The sequence below is a fragment of the Trachemys scripta genome, chromosome 1, assembly GCF_013100865.1.
Source record: "Trachemys scripta elegans isolate TJP31775 chromosome 1, CAS_Tse_1.0, whole genome shotgun sequence".
Classification (NCBI taxonomy): Eukaryota; Metazoa; Chordata; order Testudines; family Emydidae; genus Trachemys; species Trachemys scripta.
The window spans coordinates 112,629,725-112,653,923 of NC_048298.1; the positions used below are offsets into that span (position 1 = coordinate 112,629,725).

A 24,199-nucleotide genomic window follows, 5' to 3' on the forward strand; every position below is an offset into this window, starting at 1 on the left:
TCTTCTTTAAAAAAATCTTCGGGGACGGGGACTGGCTCAAACTTCTTGAACATTTGGCGTTTTCAGTCCTGTTACTGTAATACAAATTATACCAACAATAATGAAGAACCTGTCCTACTTATCAATGGAACTTTGGACAAGGATTTGAGTGAGAGTAGGTGTAGGCCAAATACTGAGCCTGACCCTCCCAGAAACTGAGCACTTCCTGAAAGGCACAGAGAGGACCTCAATAGGACCCAGGATATGGCAAGCTGAAATTCCAGTCTAAATGACTAATTATAACTACTAGTCTACAGTTGTCTACTCTATCAATACGTTGTGTGTGTGTGTGTGTGTGTGTGTGTATATATATATATATATATATATACAGCATTTATACCTAATGTGTTAATGACACGTAATGAATCGTCTGTGCTTGTTGCAGTAGAGTAGAGGTTTGTGAGGTAGATGATTCCCTACCTGATATGGCAGCATCTCTAGTGCAGGGTTTTTCAGACTCCATCATCCTCATGTTGGCTCTAACTTAAATAAGATTGCAATGATCCCAAGGGGACGGTCTGCCCAATGAGAACAGCAGGAATGCAGAAGTGCCTACACCCTCTCCAAACTCTAGCACAACACTTACACTTGTTCCAACATTGCAGAATGTGTTAGCATGACCAGGGCCGGCTCCAGGCACCAGAGAAGGAAGCAGGTGCTTGGGGCGGCCAATGGAAAGGGGCAGCACGTCCGGGTCTTCGGAGGCAATTCAGTGGTGGTTCCCTCAGTCCCTCTCTTCCTCTTTGAGCTGCCGCTGAAGTGCCACCGAAGAGGAAGAGAGGGATTGAAGGACTCGCTGCTGAATTGCCGCCGAAGAGGAAGAGAGGGATTGAAGGACTCGCTGCTGAAGTGCCGCCGAAGAGGAAGAGAGGGATTGAAGGACTCGCTGCTGAAGTGCCGCCGAAGAATGAAGTGGTGCGATTGAGCTGCCGCCGAAGTGCTGCCGATCGCACTGGAGCCGGCCCTGAGCATGAAACCCCCTGAGCAGCACAAAAAGGCTAAAATGAGGGAGATATGGATATAGATAGATATTTATCTCCCTCATTTTATATATGTATATAGATAGATATCTATCTATATCTCTGTATGAGAGGGAGAATACATGATGCAGGGTATGGATATAAAAACTTTATTGCATGGGATATGGGTAGCTACATTGTGCTTGAGAGACAAAGCCATGGAGGAGTTATGCAGATCATTGCAAGGATATGCCATTAAACATTTATGCCACAGCACATCATCATTTAAGTTGTTCGTACTGCTGAGAAAAAATGGAAATGTTTGGAAATGTTTGAGAGCTTAAAAAAAAAGGATTTGTAGTATTTTTTGTTCCCCCAGTACACTTCAAAGTAAGTATATTCTGGGGGGGAGGGAATGGGAAAAGTGAGAAATTATATTTAATTTAAAATTTTTCATTAAATTTTCTGGTTGAAAAAAATCAAAATGGAAATTTTCAATTTTGGGGGGAATTATTTTGATCTTAACATTTTTTTCCCTTTCTCTTTTCCTTTCTCTCTCTCTCTCCCTCTCCCCCCCTTTCAAAAAAGCAGAGGGAAGGAGGTGTGTAAAATGAAAGGAGGAGGAAAAGACTTTTTTTCTATTTGAAAAAGGTGGATTTTAAAAAGTGGTTTCCCCTCCTCCACAACTTCAAAGGGTTTTTTTTAATCAAAAACTTCAACCAGCTCTGTCACAGAGATCACTTTCCTACAGTAACTGCTCTATTGCTTAGTAACACGTTTGATAAAATGTGTATAGGTAATTCAATTGTCAAATCCTAATCAGGCTACAAATTAAATTCTGGTGAATAAGAGGTATAAAATACATGTATAATTAATGGATATTACGTGAACCTTTGTCTATTTGATTTGTTTACTATTTGATTACTAGCATAATGTCTGCTACATGGGTGCAAAGAGGTAACTCAATCCTGCCTGTAGGTTGCACATCTGCAGGAACCTAAAGTCAATGTCTTTAGACAGCCCCAGTCACAGGTTCTTAACTGAAAATACAGGTGTCAAGGCCTTTTCTTGTTTTGTTTCTGTCCGGGGGGAGCGGGAGTTAGCGAGGGGCACAAACACCCCCCAGCTTAGGACTGAGCCAGGGCCCTTCAGGTGAGAAATTTTTAAACAAAACTTGGAAACTGTCAAAATCCTCAAACCTGATGCAGTGACAAGGTCTGCAGGGAAGCAGGTAACATGTTCCCACAGAAGACTGAGGAGATAGTACCAGGCCTACCTAAGCCTATCATTCCTCTCAAGACATAGGGCATGTCTACACTACAATCTTAAGTCGACCTATGTTGGATGTCCACACTACCCTCCTTCTGTCGGTGGTGCGCGTCATCACCAGGAGCACCCCACAGACCGAAGAGGGGCGCTGTGGGGGGCTGAGAGCCAGGGCTCTCAGCTCCACGTAGTTCCCTGGCGGGAGCCCACCTGCCTCCTGGGGCTTCTCACCTCCAGTGATGAGATCCACACCTAGAATCCAGTCAGCTGTCGTGCTCCTGGCAGGAGGCGGGGAGCCAGGAGTCTGAAGAGCAGCAGGGCTCCCAGCGGGGAGTGGGGAGCTCAGCCAACAGCCGATGTAAGAAACTCAGTGTCTACACAGACACTGCATCACCCTAATTACACCGATAGAAGCCCTACGCTTCTCATGGAGATGGAGTTATTATGCTGGTGTAGTAAGGCACTTACATCGACAGGAGCAAGGCTATACACATTGACATAGTTAGGTCAACATAAGCTGCCTTATGTCATCCTAACTCTGTAATGTACATCAAGCCTTAAGTAAGACAATATGCACGTAGGTCTTTTTGTTATGTTAATCCCTTTCTTTCTGATTGCTATAATCAGATAGACACTTTTTTTTTTTTTTTTTGAAGACGCTGTTTGGTGTTCTTGCATTTACCCACTGTGCACAGCTCCTGAAGAGAAATCTGTAGCAGAGGCCAAGTCCAGTTGGACCTGCTGTGGAAACATGATTGGTAAATGGGTGCTGTAGCCAAGAGACCCACTCTAAAAATGGGGTGACTTGCAGGATTCCAGTCTGAGAGAAGTGCGTATGCTGGGCCTGTCCCTTGAGAGGGGTGCCCAAGAAAAGACCGAGGGTCAAAGCTACAGCTAACCCTGGAGCTGCGACAGCAGGTCTTGGAAATTTCCATATCACAACATCCAATTTTCATTCTCCTTTTCCTTCTGATTATGGGTGAGTAGTCTGAGTCAAGATAGAGTTTCATCAAAATAATAATAAAAAAGTTATGTTGAATACCTCTACTATAATATAGATTTTCAGTGCATAGCATTATCATCTAAGCTAATACATTACAGATTTTAGCAGCATATTGAAAAAACTATTTGTGGTTTTCAGCCTTAGCAATTTACAAGAGAGTTTTTCGTTTCAATAGTATTTCTATTCTGAAAGGAAGGGTATAAATAGTCAATAAATTATTAAATCAAATGGTTTTTATTTCTTCTATTTGAAAAAGTAGGGAACACAATTGTGTATGGCTTGTGGTGGCCGCACTCTGAAGTTATGAACGCACACTGCTTTTGCTGTTGTGCCCCCTCCAACCCCAGGACTCAAATATTTGCATAGCCAATTTAACCGCACACCTTTTTATGAACACATGTACATGCTTATAAGTCAATATGTTTACTGGTCTTGTTTTCGATCTCACTCTAATGAAATGTCATATGTGGGGGGGAAAGGCTAAATTGGCTCACTATTTGCCTTGATTTATATGATAAACTCCAAATTGTGCCTAGTGACTACAGAAGAGTATGGTACGGTGTCCATTGACTTGCAGTATGACCTTGGCCAAGTCAATTAACCTCTTTGTGCCTCAAAATACACCTCTATAAAATGGATATTATAAGGGGAGGTTTTCAAAGGCACAAAAGAGAATTAGACAGCTAACTCTCTTTTGTACCTTTGAAAAAATCTCCCCCCATATTGACCAACATCACAGGGTTATTTTGAGATAGCTTTGAGATCCTTGGATAAAATGTGCTATTAAACTGTAAAAATAATAAGGAATTTAAAATAATTTATTTGGAGACTGCAGAAATGGTCACCTTTGGTTTTAATGACCACACATATTATTCAACAGTCCAGAAACCAAGGACCATTCTCCATCTGTTTCATATGGTGGGTTTCACTCCAGGTACCAGATAAGAGAGAGGATCTTATACCCTATGGAAAGAACTCTAAAATGAATGCCATTTACATGTACAGCTTACAGTGCATTAAATTCATTTTAGCTAGTTTTATTTTGTTTTGTTCCAGTGAATATAAAGCTCAAATTCTGCAGTGTTACTCATTGTGACTTTGAAACTGTGGCAAATCTCCCGAGTGGTGTTAAGATTGATGGCCTGAAGAAGCATGGCATACTTTTGGAAAATGCCTTTGACGCAAGATGAGTTACAAGAAGGACAATCTGAGGACCAAGCGTCTTACTCTATGTATCATTTTAATCCTGATAGCCAGGTCAGTCTAGGACTTGACCAAATAGTTGGTGAAGGCAGCAGTGAAATACCCTTTTATGGTCCAGCATATTCACACGACCCCAAAGAAAATGAGTTTTTCTTGGATGCAGCAGAAGAACATTTATACAGAATAAATCCACCTCAAATTCCTCATAGGGATCTTTACTTTGGAAGCCCCACCTCTCACTGGCAGCAAGTCAGGGTGCCACCAACAATTGGCTTCAGACCTTCTTTGCTATCCAGATGTAGTGACCTCTCTGAGAATTCCTACCCTACATACCCCATTGGAACACTTTATGACTATGGTCCATATGGAAGAAATAACTTGAGTCCAACTGCGGATGAATTTGGGTCAGATGTGGAGAAAGAGAATAAAAATCTGAATGTCTGTATAGGCTTTGAACATATAGACTATCAATATCCCGTTTTCTCAGACAACAATGCAAGCGGACAAGGAATGCAAGATAAAAGGAGAAATGACAGTAAATCTTTCCTTGTGAGCACTGGGGAAACATACTTAACAAACCCTCCTAGAGAATTGACCACAGGACCTGTCTGGCCCAGCATCTCTGCAAACAGCTCTGCAGACAGCACAGAGGTATGCGACAAATTTGTATGGTTGAAAGACTTAAAGATCTTGGTTTTGACTGTCCTCTGCCTTACATCTTGTGTACTCACCCATACCTGTATGGAGTGGATGAGAAATGGCTCTCATTCCTCACATGTCAATGGGCTTTGGATCAGGCCCATTGAAGCCAATTGAAAGAATCCCATTGATTTTAATGGGCTTTTGGAGCAGGTTCTAAATAACTACACATGAGGCGAGGCAGTGGGTAATCAGGCAGCAAATATTATTTTTTCTTGGCACTCAGTTTTTCCTGTAGTACTTTTATATGTTAAAGAGGAAGCTACCTTTATAAACAAACAGTACATTGATTCTTCTTGATGATTAGTTGGGAGGAAAGCTTCTAAATTTTACTTTCTTTGTAGAATCTCCTTGTATAAAATAATCTGTCTTTTCAGTCAGAAGAGAACCAAACAGCCCATAAGAAATTACTTTAGAAGGGAAAGGAGACTGCTTAGTCTAACTAATAAGAAATGTATGTTGGCCAGATCTGGCCCCTATCTTACTTGTGGCTTACCGAACTTACACTTAAACGTGTGGACATATCTCTCCCATCTGCCCATTAAAAAAGACTGCTTCATTGTTTAACGTAATGGAACCAGTTTCTCTATTGATGTAATTGGTTTAACTCCATTGACTCTCTAATAAAACTAGGCCAATTTGGACTAGCTCAGGATCTGATTTGTGGTCCAAAATGCTCCAATGGTGTATGTTACAGTCGTGCGCTTTTGGATCACTGACCTTGTTTGGATCATTGGACTGTTACTACTGTAGAGCAAATGGTAGAGCAGAGTATTGTAGGGTGGGCTCCCCCCAGCTTTTTTACCGAGGTAACAAAAAATCTATAATAGTAGGGCATTTTGCTGAATCTGTTTTGCTGTGTGGCCAAATTTACTGTCTCTATCCCTGTTCAAGCTGACTTGTCCTAATCCTGAGATTTGGCACAATGGCTATTTTGACCCCACTCTGCTTCTTTTATGTATGTATATTTTTTAAATAAATATCTTTTACTGTAACTGAACAGGTCTTCAGAAGTCAGATCTCTTGATACTCTCTGGCTCTTGCTGTCTTTTTGAACCAAGTTTTTTCTCTTTCTCTTGCCTTCCTTCAAGTGTTCAGTGCTCTATTCAGGGATACTGGGGCAGTGGGGGGGGAACAGGGTCTTAATTTTCTTGTCTTCCAGGTCTTCATTTCCCTTTCTGATGTTGTCCCTCCTCACCCTTCTCTCTTCACCCTTTCCTTTCCACAGACTGACACATTTCCCTTCCTCATAATGGTGATTCCCACCCATCTCTTGACCTTTCTCAAAGCAAAAGGTGATGAACACCTTGCAGGATTAGACCTTGGGGAGTAAAATTGACTTTTATTATAGACCTCAGTCAAGACTCCAATTCAGACCACTTCACAAAAGCTAAGAATCACACCAAGGTCTGGAGTTTGTGGTTTGTGCCTCTCTCTGGTGTTTACAGGCTAAAGAAAATCTATTCCTCCTCAGACAGTAAGACTGTGGTTGACTGCATAGGGATTTGATGGTGGATTTTAAAAGGGTGAATTAACCATTTCTAATTTATTTGGTGCCTTTCCTCGTGGAGGTCCACAAAGCACATTGCAAACAGTAGTTGCAGCTAGGAGCAGTGATACTAGGAAAGTCCATCTTTGCCCTTGCATTCTCAGAGTTGAACATGCTCATTCACTCTGTGAGAACAGTGCATATGCGTTCTGGACACATGTAGGTGGTATGAGAGGATAGAGCATTCTAATTGGGGAGGACTCTTCAGAGATATCAGCTGTTGAATTCTGCACTCAGCATGTGCAAACTGAGATTTTTCTAAGGCTTCTAACTTGGCCAAATGTGGGCAGATTTCCATGGGAACAGCAAAAGATCATCTCCCTGCCACATTTCAAGTCTCTGCTCCAAAGCATGCAGTTGCACATGCTTCTTAAAGAAACAGTCTTGAGAATTTTTTAACATGGACAAAATGTATTTTTCCCTAATTCATTTTTGGAAACAACTGAACCATTTTGGCTGAAACTTTTTTGGGGAAAAAAATCAGTGAGGCACAAAGACGGCATGGAAAACTTCAGCCTCAGTTTTTAAAGTCTGGCAAAGTTATGTATGATGCAAACCTGCAGCCAGACCAGGGCTGCTCACATAGCTGCCATGACTCCCCCTTCCAACAGAGCCTGCAGTAACTCATGGCTCAGGGATGCTGCAGCAACTCAGCTACAGTGACTTATCCCTTAAGCTGACCCTCCAGTGAGTCAGCACTCAGGTTCGCTGCAGCAGCCTATACCCAGTCAGGGCCCAGGTCATATGACCCCCAGGCACAGGTATTTCACTGACCCAGCCAGAGCTTCAAATTAGTCTGTGCAACAGCAGTACTCAGCCAGGAACCTTTATGCTTCTGCACAATGTTAGACTTCCTAGGCTTCCAGCCTTCCCTTGATCCAGTTGCTGTTCCTGCCCCAACCTTGACCTAGACTTGTTCATGGCCACTCCAGCCTTGTCCATGCCCTACTCCAACTATACTCCAGCCCTGCACCTGCTTCCTGACCCCCAGACTCTGACTTCCAGCTGGCTTCGACCTTTGGCCTGCATCTGGACTCCGATTAGGATCCTATTTGGCTTGTTTACGGACTCTGACCTCATTCTGACCCACAGCCTGTCCCTAGCCCTTAGTTTCAGCCCTGCCCTCAGCTCAGTCTTGATTCGACCCTTGTACCTGTTCTGGACTATGGCTCTAATCACCAGTTCTGACCGCTGCGAACCCAGAGCCTGACAGGCTGTAGTCACTGACCCTAGAGAAACTTTTAAAACATTGATGTTCCATACAGAAGACTACAAATCATAATATTTTACAAATAGAAAAAGAAAATTAAACTATGGACTGCTGAGCAACATAGTGCATTGAATTTGCTGAGTTACCAATGAAACCGTTTGATTCTCCAGTGGATGATTTATGCTTACTAGAGTCCCATCTAAATAAATGCAATTGTGCTGAGGTGTGAGGATTTAGCCCTCATGGAACCTATTGCAAGATCAGGCTGCTGAACTCACTAGATGATTCACTTTTCCTTATGTAAGTAAAGTGAGCTTTATTTCTTCTGGTTTAATTTGGGTATTTTTAGCTTGCAGGTTGGTCTATCCAGCTGGTTGAAGCAGATCAAGGGAGTAATGAAAGTATTGCCTCCTTTTGCAATGGAGTGCAGAAGTAAGTAATGAAAAAACTTTATTCAACCAACTATGACATTTATCTCACTAATATTAATTGGATGATTATTTCTACATTTCTGAACAATACCATAATTTCAATGTCTTTAAATATGGAAAAACTCTTAATTTTGGTTTAGAGATTAATATGAACGAGACAGTGTACTAGAAAAAATATTTTCTCTCCTTGCCACCCTCTTTATTACTAAGAAGTAAATTGACCTCTTCAAAGCTGATGTTTTTCAGTGTATTGAACATAAAAGATGTTTCATGCCACTTCTTTGACCAGCTCTAATGCCTCTGGGGTTTGGGGCAGGAAACTGAAAGTTGGCTGGGAGCTGGTCCTGATACCGGAGAAGTGTTTTTTTGCTGCCCTCGTGAAAACTCTGTTTTGGCCAAATTTTAAAGTTTTGGATAATTACCATCTGCACATGGATAGTAGAGCAGAATTGGCACTTGTCCCTTAATAATTTTCTAAACAGTTCATCTGCACTGCATATATTGCCATACTTGCAGTTAGGTGCCTGCCTGCTCACCTACTTTCCTTCAGCAAAATACCCTCTGGCCTAAGTAAAGGTGCACTGGGCTGGGAGCCTGAATGTCATGAGTTCAGATTTCATCTGTTCCATTGATAAGCCCTGATTATTGAGCACAAGCCATTCATTAATGTCTGAGCACTCCTCTCCCAAAGCTGGGGATAAAACCTCAGAATCCTGATACCTAACATTCCACTTTTGTCTAGAAAACAACTGTGTAACCCACTGACAAACTGTGTTACATTCCACTCCAGTGGCTGTTCCACTTAGAGGATAATAGGCTATTATTGCTACCAGGTACTACCTTAGTGTTCCAACCCTGCTGAGCGATAGAGTTGGGCTGTTACCATCCCATATGATAGAATTTCTTTTCTTCTTTCTTTCAGTTTTCTTTTTAAAAAACTAGAAATTTCATTTTTTTAAAAACAAGAACATTAAGAAATACAAGATTGAAAGTTGCCCATACAACCTCAGTTGAGTCCCAATATTTGTATTTATTATGATAAAGTCTTTAATAACATGGTCACATACTATTTCCCCCCCCAAAGACCCATTTTAAGTATTTAAATATATATTATAATCCATTTACATTTAGATATTGAGTCAGTTTTTTGCAAGGCCTGTCAAGACCTGTCTGCATAAAAAATGTCTTTCTAATTCATCTTAATGGCTCTGAAATTAGCTGAATATATTTTTAGCTCCATGGGGGGATTGTACATTCCCCAAACATGCTGCATCAGAGATTTCTCTGTTTCCCTTTTTTCATAGTGCATCAGTCTGACTCCAAGCCCCATTCTAATAACACCAGATTCATAAAGGCCTATTCCACGTGACATACTTTCCTGTCAGATACTCAGATTGTTCTGTCCAAACATTGTACATTTAACTTTCCACTCCAATTACAGGAAAAGCCTCCTATTGATTTTCTGAATTAATGAGTTTATTTACAGCGTTAGGAAGGTTAATAGAAATAAAACTGTTTCTACTTGGCCATAGCTTGTTTTGTGTGTGTCAGTGGCAAACCCTTTCTTTTTGTTTTATCAAAATAAGAACGCATCCTCAGGAGATCATGTCACGCCAAGGAAAAGACCAAGAAAAATCTCAAATAGATTTGCACACAACTAACCCATTCAGTCCTATTGAGCTTCCCCCAAGTCCCTAAAGAATCTTAGTAACTGTCAGGTTTTATAAATCAGAGGCAAGATATATAACTCAAACGCTACATCATGCAAACTTACAGCTCCAGCTAGTAACTCAAATAGAAACCCATGATATTTTTCTCCAGGTAATATTTGTACAGGTGGCAACCCATAATTGAAACATTTCATTGTACACATATCAACTTGAAAGCCGTTTCCGTAATCTCTTGACCAGGTTTCTTGGTACAATTATGGAACAGGCTTTAGCAAATGTTCTTCCACGGATAGTTTCAGAATCCTTTTTCAAATGAGTTTGACACTAGTGAAAGATACCAGATTGACAGTCTCAAGGTTCACTGCTATGAGTGTTGAATGTCTTCAACTCCTACTGACTTCATCAGGAGCGGAGTATGCACTGCACCTCAGAGGAATGCTTAGCATCTTTCAGGATCAAACCCCTGGAAATGATAGTCCTCTATGTACAGCATGAGCAGCAAGCAATACAGATTTTCCCCAGGCTGCCAAGCCTCTGTACCTCAGCCCTGACTTGGAAGGTGAGAGGGTAATTAAGTCTCCAGCATTCAATCTTTGTCATCTATACGGAGATAGCTTCAAGGGTGAAGCTTGTGAGAGTGGAAACTGTGATGTGTACATGATCCACAAATGAAGCTACACAGGCAACTACTTTCATATAGTCACCAAAATGGCCTTTTTATAGAATAATGACTTCTGTTTCTAGTATAAATCTAGCACATGTACTGTAGGTAGTGTCACTTTCCATTATACCACTGAGCTATCATGTTCACTAGCTTTTCATTATAAGTAATACACTACTTCATTGTAGAATTTTCTTTGGAAACCTAGAAATGTGTATGCAATAAAAGCAGAGTTCATACTGGTGTTTAAATGAGTTAGGAACCAGCTCTGAGATGTAATATTAGAAATAACCTTATAATGAAGAGATTTATACAGAGAACTATGCCACAAAATGTACTGTAATCAGAAACCATATAAAATGTTACCAAATCAAGATACAGCTTGCTGCTTAAACACAAAAGAATGCAATATGCTTACTAAAGAATATTTGATTTTAGTTACTAAAATGCAGGTCAATTAGTGAAATGTAAAACCTCAATTGGTAGGCTATGTACTCCTATCTGATGCAGTATAGTGTATTTGCAGGTTCAATCCCAGCTGAGAACCATGATGTCTCTAGGTTTCAATGGCACACCAAAGGGGACTTGAAATTGACCTCTGGTAATTGGAAGAAGAGGCAGTATATAAATGCACTTACTTAGTATCCGATTTCCCTTTAGTGACTTGACTTGGTGACTAGAACAGGTTTCCTATAAGCATCTACAGGAGTTTCCTTAAACTTAAATAAGCGAAGCCTATATTTTTGGTGATGAAGGTTCCAGGTTTGATCCTAGAGCTGGTTGAAAACAGAGAATTTTTTGTGTGTCAGATTTTGCACAGAAAATGTGCCCTAATGTTTTGACTAGCTGTATTCAGTCTTTGCTGAGGCCTTAGTATCTGTAAGTTTATGTGCCCAAAGCTAGTTACACTGTCTCCTTAGAAATCTGTCATTAAGAAATTTGCTTTAATAGAACGAGAGTGAATATGTAAGAGCAAAATCTATGGAACTTGGAAATTGTAAAGAGAATAATAACACAAAATTCTGTTTACAGTGGTAAGGCTTCTTACCAAAAGGTTTACCCTGTGATCAAACCTAATAAAAGATCATGATGGCAGAGTCCTCAGTAAGGGTGATGATATTAAATGCAGGTGGAGAGATCATGGTGCCAATCTATATGCCTCACCAGAGCCACCTATGATACAAGACAACAGAAAAGAGAGAATGAGCCATTAACCCAGTGAGACTAAGTGGTGTGTGCTATTACGAAAATGAAGACTGGGAAACACCAAAGGTAGACAAGAATTGTTAAAAAGCGATTGGCAAATGTGGTACTGATTATATATGGAAAACATATAATGATGTACAGATGAGTGGAAATTAGCCAGGAGGATGGACAAAGGGAATTTCTATGCCCTTACCAAAGAAGGGAGGCATAATAGAGTGTAGTAACGATTGTACATCTCCTTGATGTTGCATGCAGGCAAAATGCTGCTCTATATAATCCAGGATCACATGCAATAAAAAATAGAAGCAGGAATACCACCACAAAAAGCTGGTTTCTGAAAGGGCCAAGTCACATATGATCAAATAGTGAATATCCATAGTCTCATTGAAAAATGCAGAGAATATAATCACCCATTGATTATGTGCTTAATTGGCTACTCAAAAGTTGACACCATCCAACATGACAGTTTGTATCTTTGGCAGACAAAGCATCTTATTGGATTTATTACAAGTCTTTACCACCACCAGCAGACTGCAGTGCAAACAGCAGTAGGCAATGGTGAGTGGTTTTCCACTGGGCAAGGTGTGAGGCAACCGTTTATTTAGTCTCCAAGCCTCTAACATATGTATATAAGATTTATTATGAGATGAGCCTTGGATGGTTTGGACAGAGTGGAAGGAGCTGGGATTTCCATTAGTGAACATCTCTTAGCTAACCTCAGGTATGTTGATGACATGATGCTCTTTTCTACAACCACCAATGCAATGGATGTTGGACTCTATGAAAATAGTTTGTGTGGAATATGGACTATTCCTGTATGCGATGAAAACCAAGTGCTTATACCTTGACATGATTAACAAAAATGAAATGCAAGTGGGCATCAGGATTAACAGACAAGCTGTAGAGGCAGTAGATGAATTTAATTATCTGGGATTATATATATCCAACCAAGGATGCTGTTCTAAGGAAATCAGTAAAAGACTGGGGATGGTTCACACAGTTATGGTGTCCCTTCAGAAACTGGAAACATGGCATCTCAAAATGTATGAAGTCGTGACTTATAAAAAAGCCTAATTTTTTCCCCATAGTGATTTATAGATGTGAATCTTGGGAAGTTAATGCTGCTGACAAGAAGAAAATTGCAGCTTTTGAAATGTGGTGCTGATGAAGACTTTCTTGCATATCCTGCAGATAGGCATTCATCTTTTTTTCTATGTTAGAAATATTGTTGGAGAGAAGCAGACCCTGATATCAGAAATCACAGTCGCAAATGTATATGCTTTGGTCCCATTAGGTACAGAGATGGAAGGGGAAGGAGGGAATCATAGTAGACAGCAACCAGTGAGGAGATGGATGAATGGTGTGTGGCAAATCACTGGAAGGTCACCTTGCTGAGTGCTTGAAATTTAGCAATGGATTGAGAAGGCTTCCAAAAATTCTGCCCTGATGTCACCATTATTTGGACATGAATAAATGGGTTTACTTAGTTTAACAGAATACACTCATTGCACCATGGTGAAATTATTTTGATCACAATACAGTGATGTCTCTGGCTAAACTCCCTTTGACTTTAGTGGGATTAGGATTAGACCCACACAGTGATTCTGTTCATAATATTGCATACTGTAATCAATGGCAATTTTACCAATGGTTCTCTTATGTAATAAAACATGAAATGGGCAGCAGTTATCTCACCGAGATGTCTGACAGAAGTAGATTTGTTCATAGCATCAATGTACCCTTCATCAGCATATAATTTTTTTTCTTAATATCTAACTATACTACTGTTTTTGGCATATTGAGGTAGTTTTGTCTCAAGTTACAGGAGAGCTGAAATATATAAATGTATCATATGTTCTCTCCAGAATCAGAGATGCATATCCTGCTTTTGATTTGACGACAAATACTGGGAAGATTTGGAGTGTCACAACAACATTATCAGATGAGATCCTTTGTAAATCAAAATTCAAAGTTAGCATTTTGACAAACTGTTCATCTCCTCCACTGCATCTTACACCATGTGGTAAGTGCTTTGGGTTTCTTTAGCCTTCCAGAATTCAGTTCTTCAGTTCTACTAAAATACACAATTTTTTTTTGTCATCTTGCGAGGTACTTGGTACCATTCCATTTTAATTTTTTTTTTTTTTTTTTTTTTTTTTTTGGAGCGGGGGCGTGGGTGGGATTGAAAGTGACAATTGTTTTTTGTTTTGTTTTTTCCACGAGAAATATAAAAGAAAATGACAATTTTGCATGAAAAACAATTGGCATTTATTGGTCTGATCTAAATGTAAGTAGCTAAAATATTTTTGGTCCAGATTCACCAATATCATCTGGCTTCTTTGTGCTACTTTAGTTTAACGGGTTAGTTAAACCAGGCTCACAGCTGCCTTGTATCACTAAGGCAGTACAAAGCAGCCAGTGCGTAAATGTGAATCTGGCCATTTTTATTTTTAGGGCCTTCAGTTTGATTGTGAGCATTTAATTTTTGTGTCTGCTCTCCGAGAGGTCACTAAAACACAAATGGTTTTAACACCTTAAACTTTAAAATGAACGTTTTAATTTTTTTTAGCAGTAAAGAAATAGCATGAATGAAGAATTGAAATGAAAATCAACCTCTGCTTGGTGATTCGGATTGTTAGCTGTGAACAATCAGATTGTCACAGAAGTTTGGAAGGAATTATTTACCCTATGTGCTGCATTGCACAATTGACTAGGTATATTGTGGGTGATCTTTGCCTTCATTCTGAAGAATCAGATACTGGCCATTGTTAGAGGGAGTGTATCAGACTTGAGACACCAATGATCTAGTCTGGTAGGGCAAGTCCTTTATGCCTATAAAGGCAAATTTAGTTAGTTATATTGTGATTTGCTTCCCAGAATTCACAATCCAACTATACATACATCTTTTTTGATTTTGGATCAGATCCTCAAAAATAGGTGGGGGAAAAGAAAATCGCTGTGATGGAAAGTGGCCTAAAAATTTGGAGCAGAATTATGGAGGAATGTAACTACTAGAGTAGATTTATTGTGAGCTAATTGCACATATCTTCATATCATTGCTGTGCCCCGCTACTATTACGTATGGCTACATGAAATGGATGTGGCTGGTTGCAGTGACAAACAAATCTCTGGCATATCCTTGGGTCTTGTGCAGGCACAGAGCCTTAGTTATGCCCTCTTTTTTTGCTTTAGTTTATATTCACATTTGAGAAAAGTACACATAATTTCAACAGGGAAAAACTGAGTTTATAGATTTCAGTGGGAATAACTAGCTTTTTGGTTCTGCCATCTCTGATTCAGAATTGATAAGTTTATAATTCTAGATTCCTGTTTCTTTCAAAACCGGGGTGAGTTCAGTGTGTTGCTGGGATTGTATGAATGACAACCAGATCCTCCTCAGAGCAGGTGAAGCCAGAAAAAAATAATTAAATAAGGTGTGGTTCATTCTAATTCCTCTAGATGGAGCTATACTGCAGCAGAAGTTAGCAGTCACACTGTGACTCCCATTTTCTCTGCTCAACAATATAGCCAGCAACTCTCTACCACGCTGCTATTAATTTTTCTTCTTATCTTTGTTTACAGCTAGCTGTATTGTCCGTAACTTCGTTGTAGAGATTCTCCATTGCACAAATCAATATCCAGCCCAAGAAGAGTGTTTTCTAAGTGTTTATGGGTCTGATGAATTTTTGCAGAAGTAAGTATCGCATTAAGAGATGGTATTAGATCATATAAGCTATGCACCTGAATACTGAAGTACTACATTTGTAAACAAAGCAGATCCAAAGGGAGAGATGCAAAAACAAGGTCATGTCACAAATCTTAGCTCCCACCTTCCTCAAGCCTTGGAAGGTATTTCAACCATGGAGTTTAGTTCATGCCAATCCCAAATTGTGCTTATACTATGGGGTACTGAGAAGGGAATGTGGTGTAGAGAAAAAAGCATGGGACAGGGAGCTAGGTACTCCTGAACTTGAATCTCAGCTCTTCTATTTACTCCCCGCATGACCTTGTACAAGTTATTTCACCTCTCTGTCTGCCTCAGTTTCTTCATCAGCATCTCTTTTTTTTCCAATGCCAAGGTTGTGTTGGGCTGAGCTGTCTGTTTCTCCATCCATAAAATGGTGATAACATTACCAACTTCTTATTGCAGGGACGTTATGAGGATGAGTTAATTAATGTTTGTGCAGCTCTTCAAAGATGTATACTACTGAATACATGAGAAGTGTGATTATGAAAAGTTGCCTAGTGGGACGGTGTTTCTTTCCATCAGTGTGGAGTAAGTGAAGACACCCAGATGTCACTAAATGTCAGGTTGTGAAGAGAGAACATACATGGCAGAAAGATTTCAGAGTAGCAGCCGTATTAGTCTGTATCCGGAAAAAGAACAGGAGTACTTGTGGCACCTTAGAGACTAACAAATTTATTTGAGCATGAAAGCTTATGCTCCTGTTCTTATGGCAGAAGGGGGCCTTTTTGGGTATCACTAGCCAGGAACTTTTGAACTTAGAAACTGCTTGAAGTTGGATGATGATATACACATGTACTGTAGTTGTGAGGGAGAAACCTATAAAAACTACTACTAACTGATTTTTCATGTCTGTGATGAATTATATTTTGCAACTCAGGGTGTAGGGTTTAGTCATTTAGACCTTACCGTGCTTGACTCTCCAATTGCTTACACCTGCATAAAACAAGACAGTACTGTTACGCTGGTGTAAAACTGGAACAAGTGAGAGGCAAATCAAGCCCATTACCTCCATTACTTGATCACTCTGTTGCATAAGAGAGACTGGGCTTGTTTAGAAGAGGAAAAAAAGCTCTCTCATTTCAAACTAATTACTAACTAAATGAAAATAACAAGTAATTGTACTGAGGATGAGCTCACTGTGTCTCAGTACAGTGTACAGTACGTTCTAAACAGTTTATTTTCACTTTTGGAAGAACTCATCAATAGGGAACCGCTAAATTCCTGCATTTGCAGAATCTCTGCACGTCTCATTAGCAGTGAAACAAGGTCAATAATGTTGTCAGCTGCTCGCTTTGCTCCTTCAGTGTAGTGCAAAAGGCATTGAACTGCAGTTCTGGCCTCAACTGCTGTAATTCTGTGCTATGCTGTGCTTTCATCTTCCGCTTTTTCCTGGCTCTTCCTGATCATCTTCAGTGTCCTCTAAACGAGATCTTGAAACCCTAAGCCAAACTCATCCCTAGGGCAACTTAATGTGACGCCTGTGGGGTTACTTGAAGGATCAATTTGGCCCTGTATCTGAGATGTCTGTGACTGTGAGCTGCTCTTTCCCCACTCCCTTGTTGTTAATATAGATGTAAAATGAGAAGTGCTCATGCAAAAGTCTTCTTAGAATACACGTCAGTGCTGAATTCCAGAATAAGCTCTCCAGATCATGTTTGCAGTGCTCTTTGTAGCTGTCAAGTATCAGGGGGTAGCCGTGTTAGTCTGTATCTACAAAAACAACAAGGAGTCTGGTGGCACCTTAAAGACTAACAGATTTATTTGGGCATAAACTTTCGTGAGTAAAAACCTCACTTCTTCGGATGCATAGAGTGAAAGTTACAGATGCAGGCATACTGACACATGGAGAGCTGGGAGTTACTTCACAAGTGGAGAACCAGTGTTGACAGGGCCAATTCAATCAGGGTGGATGTAGTCCACTCCCAATAATAGATGAGGAGGTGTCAATTCCAGGAGAGGCAAAGCTGCTTCTGTAATGAGCCAGCCACTCCCAGTCCCTATTCAAGCCCAGATTAATGGTGTTGAATTTGCAAATGAATTTTAGTTCTGCTGTTTCTCTTTGAAGTCTGTTTCTGAAGTTCTTTTGTTCAATGATAGTGACTTTTAAATCTGTAATAGAATGACCAGGGAGATTGAAGTGTTCACTTACTGGCTTATGTATGTTACCATTCCTGATGTCCGATTTGTGTCCATTTATTCTTTTGCGGAGGGACTGTCTGGTTTGGCCAATGTACATGGCAGAGGGGCATTGCTGGCACATGATGGCATATATGACATTAGTGGATGTGCAGGTGAATGAGCCCCTGATGGTGTGGCTGATGTGTTTGGGTCCTCTGATGCTGTTGCCAGAGTAGATATGGGGACAGAGTAGGCAACGAGGTTTGCTACAGGGATAGGTTCCTGGGTTGGTGTTTCTGTGGTGTGGTGTGTAATTGCTGGTGAGTATTTGCTTCAGGTTGGGGGGTTGTCTGTAAGCGAGGACTGGCCTGCCTCCCAAGGTCTGTGAGAGTGAGGGATCATTTTCCAGGATAGGTTGTAGATCGTGGATAATGCGCTGGAGAGGTTTTAGCTGGGGGCTGTATGTGATGGCCAGTGGTGTTCTGTTATTGTCCTTGTTGGGCCTGTCCTGTAGTAGGTGATTTCTGGGTACCCGTATTGCTCTGTCAATCTGTTTCCTCACTTCCCCAGGTGGGATTGTAGTTTTACGAATGCTTGATAAAGATCTTGTAGGTGTTTGTCTCTGTCTGAGGGGTTGGAGCAAATTCAGTTGTATCTTAGGGCTTGGCTGTAGACAATGGATCGTTTGATGTGTCTTGGATGGAAGCTGGAGGCATGTAGGTACGTATAGCGGTCAGTAGGTTTCCGGTATAGGGTGGTGTTTATGTGACCATCACTTATTTGTACTGTAGTGTCCAGGAAGTGGATCTCTTGTGTGGACTGGTCCAGGCTGAGGTTGATGGTGGGGTGGAAATTGTTGAAGTCCAGGTGGAATTCTTCAAGGGCCTCCTTTCCGTGGGTCCATATGATGAAGATGTCATCAATGTAGCACAAGTAGAGGAGGGGCACTAGGGGACGAGAGCTGAGGAAGCGTTGTTCTAAGTCAGCCATAAAAATGTTGGCATACTGTGGGGCCATGCGGGTACCCATAGCAGTGCCACTGACTTGAAGGTATAAGTTGTCGCCAAATCTGAAGTGGTTGTGGGTGAGGACAAAGTCACAAAGCTCAGCCACCAGGGGATACTGTTCCTGACAGCTTGTAGTCCATCCTCATGTGGAATATTGGTATAAAGTGCTTCTACATCCATGGTGGCCAGGATGGTGTTTTCAGGAAGAACATCAATGAATTGTAGTTTCCTCAGGAAGTCGGTGGTGTCTCGAAGATAGCTGGGAGTGCTGGTAGCCAGATAATCCTGCTGTCAGAGTGCCAATGCCTCCACGAAACCCTGCACGCCCCATCATCTCAGGCATTGGCACTCTGACAGCAGGATTATCTGGCTATTTGGACTCTCTCCTCAGACCCTATGCTACCAGAATGTCACAGCTAAATACAAGGCAGACCAGATTGTATAGCATAAGTAGTTAACACATACTCTTAAGAGACCATTCAAGGTGAAGTGGTCCATTAACTGATCTGCACAAAAAGAAAAAAAAAGAGAAAGGGGGTGAGGGGGCTTAGGGGGCTACAGATTGTTGTAATAAACCATAAATATAGTATCTTTATTAAGACCATGCTTTTTAGGGTCTACCAAAGTTGTGAATTTAAGCTCCCACGTCCATCTTTTGAAGATCTTGTGCAGGCAGTAGGTGTTTTTTTGTCTTTATTTTTCTGTGAGAGTTCATTTGAGAGTGTAGTAATTGTCTCATTTCACTCATATAGTTGTTGTTGGGGCATTTAGTGCACTGAATGAGGTACACCTTGTGTTGATAAGCATGTGTAGGATCCATAGATCTTGAAAGGTATGTTGAGGGCGGGGTATTGAACAGTATAGCAGTGGAGATATGCTTGCAGGGTTTGCAGCTATTGTTATGGTAGAATCTAGTGCTACTTTGATGTGTCCTGGTCTGTGGGACGCTTGATTCTGATGATAAACTTGGTAAGGTTATTTGAAGGCCAGAAGAGTGGGGGAGCAGGAAATATTTATTTCAGAATGTGGTCCCCACAAAGTATGGGTAGCAATTGTTTGATGATACCCCATATGGGTTCCAGTGTGGGGTGACAAGTGACAAGTAGGAGTATGTCGTTGGAGGATTTTTTTTAACCTGTATTGAAACAAGATCTCTCAAGGAATTTGGTGGCCCATTTAATAATTTTTAGCTACTTCTTTGGTGGAGTGTCCTTGTCTGGTGAAGGAGGTTTTAAGTATGCTAACGTGTATATCCTGGATTTTCTCTTTGGAGCATATTCTGTGATATCTGAGTGCCTGGCTGTAGATAATAGATTTCTTTGTGTGTTTGAGGTGGTTACTGGACCTCACTGTGGTGATCTGTGGGTTTCCTGAATACAGTTGTCTATAGCATTCCTTTGATGAAGCTGATGTCAAGAAAGTTGATGCTGGCACAGAAGTGTCCTAGAGAAAGTTTGATGGATGCGGGGTGGGGGTTGTTAAAGTTGTGGTGGAAAGATATAAGGGCGTTTAGGTCATCTGACCAGAGGCTGAAAATATCACTGATGTACCTTGGGGATATCATTAGCTATGGGTGAGGATGTGAAAAGGATGTTTGGGGTGGATATCTGACTGTTGTCTTGTAGATATTTGAGATGGGCAGCTATGCCATCATTGTGAGGAATGTTGGTGAATAGGGAGGTGAAATGGATGGTATTCTGAGGGACATTGTTAAAGTTGCTGAGTTTCTGCAGGATGTCAGTTGTGTCCTGGAGGAAACGAGCCCTTTGTGTGGTGAGTAGCCCTTTGAGGATGGTTTTTATGAGTCCTGATAGTCCTTCATTAAGAGTCCCAAGGCCATATATGATAAGTCTACCTGGGTTTCCTTGTTTGTGTATCTTGGGAAACATGTAGAAGGTCCCTGAGTAGGTTCATGGGGGAATGAGGTCATAGAGTTTCTCTTGGAGTTGTTTGGGGAAGGATTCGACAATACACTTAAATTCCTGGGTGAATTGTAGTGTGGAGTCTTGTTTGAGTTTTCTGTAATAGGTCGAGTTTTCTGTAAGAGTTGTCAGTTGAGCGCAGTAACATAGTCATCATGGAAACCTTGTAGCAGTAAAGAGAATTGTGTGCTGCTGTTTCTTTCTTTGTCATTACAGTTCAGTAGAACCTAAACATAAAGCCAACCCACAAAAGAGTTCATATAATGCACATGCCTTACACCATGGTGTTAGTGAGCCAGATGGCATCATGAAGTTCTGTAAGAGGTTTCCATTTGTTATCAGATTGAATTGTATTATAGAGCAGCTGATTCCCCATGTAGCAGAATCTGAAATACTTGATGATGCCTGGAATCAATTAGCTTTAAGTGAATGGAAGCGTTGGGGGAAAAGAGAGAATACGTACTACTGTGTTAGCTAGGAGTAGCATGGCACATGGCATTGCCGAGTAAATGAAGATGAAACAATTTATTATTCCCCCTTTGTGTGTGTCCATTATCTACTGATGTTCCCCTTGGCTTTTTCTTATGAATCACAGTGGAAACCTGGATTTCAAACATCCCCAATAGTTCAGGGAATTTTATACTGAGGATTTAGGTTTATCCCATAGGTAATTGGTGAAATTCTGATTTGGATCCATGCTCCAATTCTGGTCTTTAACTTAGATCTCCCTAGGTCAGAAATTGTGAGTTGTCACAGGCTATGCAATTTTTTTTTCCTTCTTGCATTTCTCTTGTCAACAAATCTGTCTTGCATCATCTCGAGAGCATTATTAGGATTAATCCTTAGTTTGTTCCTGCCTCTTCTCTCATCTTTAGTTATTTCTTTCCCTCAGCCCATCTTGATGTACTGCAATTTCCCCTTCTATGATCTTAATGTGTTTCTATATGTCAAGGCTAGGCATCAGCTCCGTGGGTGCTCCGGGGCTGGAGCACCCACATGGAAAAAATGGTGAGTGCTCAGCACCCACCGGCGGCCCTGCCGATCAGCTCCTCCCCTTCCCTCCAGCGCCTCCCACCCGTTGCGATCAGCTGTTCAGCAGCAGGCAGGAGGCAAAGCGAGGGCAAGGCACGCTTCGGGGGGGGGGTTGGAATGGGGCAGAAAAAGGCAGGGCAGGGGTGGAGCAGGGGCAGGAAGAGGAGGGGCAGGAAGAAGTGGGGGAGGATGGGGCCTTGGGAGAAGGGGTGGAGTGGGAGCGGGGTCTGGGGCAGAGTGGGGGTTGAGCACCTCCAGGGAAATGACAGTCGGCACCTGTGCATCTAGAGCCCAGAACTCTCCAGTTCAAAGAAGTGGGAAATTCTGTTCTACATTCACTAGCTTTCCTCTACATTTCCAAATATTATTCACTTCTGTGCTTCTGGTTTTCAAAATTCTGCTTAGACTCGATCTCCCTTCCCTCTCTGAGTATGTGTGTGTTGGACCTGCAATGTGTAATTTCCAGCTTGAGTCGATATACAAGTGCTTGCTCTGATTGAGCTAGAGCGCTAAAAATAGAAGTGTATCTACAATGGCCTGAGAAGCAGGAGGGGCTACATGCCCACATACCTGCCCACGGTAAGGATTGTACTCTGGTCACCTAGCTCGATCCCACTGCTTGCACCACTGCAGCTACACTATTTCTCGCATGCTAGATCTATCTCTGCATTACACCTTCCAGCTCACCTGTAGACATACCCTGAATCTCCTAGCTACCTGTTCAATTCATTCCATCAAACTTGACCTCTTCTTTGTTTCTACCTTTTTATTTTTTGCCCTGTCCATCTCTGCTAGCTGAAGATCTTCCGTGTCCAAACCACCTGTATTATATCCTTTGTTTAAATCTTCCCTTCAGACTGTCCTTTGCTTTTTTTCCTCTTTGGCTTGTGAATAGATGCCTCACAAAGTGGTTTTATGATGTCCTTTATGAAAGATGCCGTATAAAAATAAATTATATTGGGGTTTAAGCAGCTTGTGTTGAATAATTCATGACTCCCACTGCCAGCAGCAAACCCAAAGCAGCTCTTGTTATGTGCCAGTAATGAATCAATCTTCCTTGCAAACTTTCTGCCTCTAGAGCTACAGGCCGCTTGCTCAGAGCATTCCAAAGTGCCTAGTAAAACATACCACATTGCTATATAAAAAGATGTTTATTTTTTGTTTGTTTGTTTATTGATCTGGCTGTTGTCAGTAAGAAGAACTGACTGCAATGCACAACCAGCAAATGAACATAGTCGAGCAGTTTTTATAAATGTTACTTTAAAGTTTCCTGTCTTTTGAAGGCAGGAGGGTTTAAGTTTGCCTTTAGTAGGTTGCTGAATTCTGTCGTCATTCTCCTATAGTGTATTTGTGTGTAATTATCTTGCTCCTAAATTCAGCGGTCACAGTAAACAGAAATGTAGAATAGAAATGAGCATTTCCAGTCTATAATTTACACTCTCACGCTTGCTTGTGACCTTATTGATGACCCTTTTTATTTATTTATTTGTCTTTTTTTTTTTTTTTTGCCTTGTTAATTCCAGTCTCTGAGAATTAAGGCCTGAATAGAAACTGGTTTTCCCTTCCAGTGAAGTTTAAACTATTAATTATAGGAAGGACAGAGGTATATTTGTGTAGATTGGGATCATTAGAAGCCTGCATTTTGAGGTGAATATGTTCTTCATAAAAATAAGCCTCCATTTTCTCTTGTCACTGCAAATTAACCTTCTCATACAGTGATGCTGCTTCAGTGAGGGTTTTGGGGTTTTTTTTGTTTTTATTTTAAATAAAATTTAAGAGCCTGCCTAAGGATTCAGAAGTAACGCAGAAAGAATTTTATATGATTGAAAATGAATGGTGTTGCTGGGGATGCTGAACTGGGAGTCAGGAGACCTGGACTCTATTTCTGGGTCTGCCACTGACCTGCTTTGTCACCTAGGGCAAGTCACTTCACTTGTTTGTGACTCTTTCCTCTGTCTCTGTCTTGTCTATTTAGACTGTAAGCTCTCAAGGGCTTGAGCTGTGTCTCATTATATGTTTGTACAATGCCTAGCAAAATGGGACCCCCGATCCCAGTTGATGTCTGTAGGTGGTAATTGTAATACAAATAAGATGAAAGGGAATTTTCCAGTATGTGTCGTGTTTATTATAATGTTGTGCTTCTTGTACAATTCAAAACACTGTAAAAATACTAACTAATCCACATGACATCCCTTTAAAATGACTGTTTAATTTTTATCTCCATTTTATAGGTGGGATAACAGCTGCACAGAGGGCCAGGTTTTGTGGGGTGCTGCAGCCCCTTTATACTGTTCCAGGATTGGACCCTTGATAGTCTGTCAGTCCATGATAAACTTGTGATAAATAGGAGCTGAATACTACATCATCTATTTTATGGACAGCTACATCTATTTTTTCTTATGACCTAAACTAGATTTCTAACTTGATTACGTTTTCCTCAAAAGTCATTAACCTGCTCCATCTATTCATTCATGCT

At 41.0% G+C, this 24,199-nt stretch overlaps 1 protein-coding gene across 1 annotated transcript in view; it reads left to right on the top strand.

The window, feature by feature from the left end:
• PIK3C2G (phosphatidylinositol-4-phosphate 3-kinase catalytic subunit type 2 gamma) overlaps positions 1-24,199 on the top strand; it is a 372,244-nt gene that overhangs the window by 82,006 nt on the left and 266,039 nt on the right. Inside the window, exons 3-6 of the mRNA XM_034782026.1 lie at positions 4,324-5,121; positions 8,278-8,360; positions 13,762-13,919; positions 15,479-15,590. Coding sequence (XP_034637917.1) covers positions 4,420-5,121; positions 8,278-8,360; positions 13,762-13,919; positions 15,479-15,590 — 1,055 coding nt within the window. The 5' untranslated portion in view covers positions 4,324-4,419. The remainder of the gene's footprint in view (positions 1-4,323; positions 5,122-8,277; positions 8,361-13,761; positions 13,920-15,478; positions 15,591-24,199) is intronic.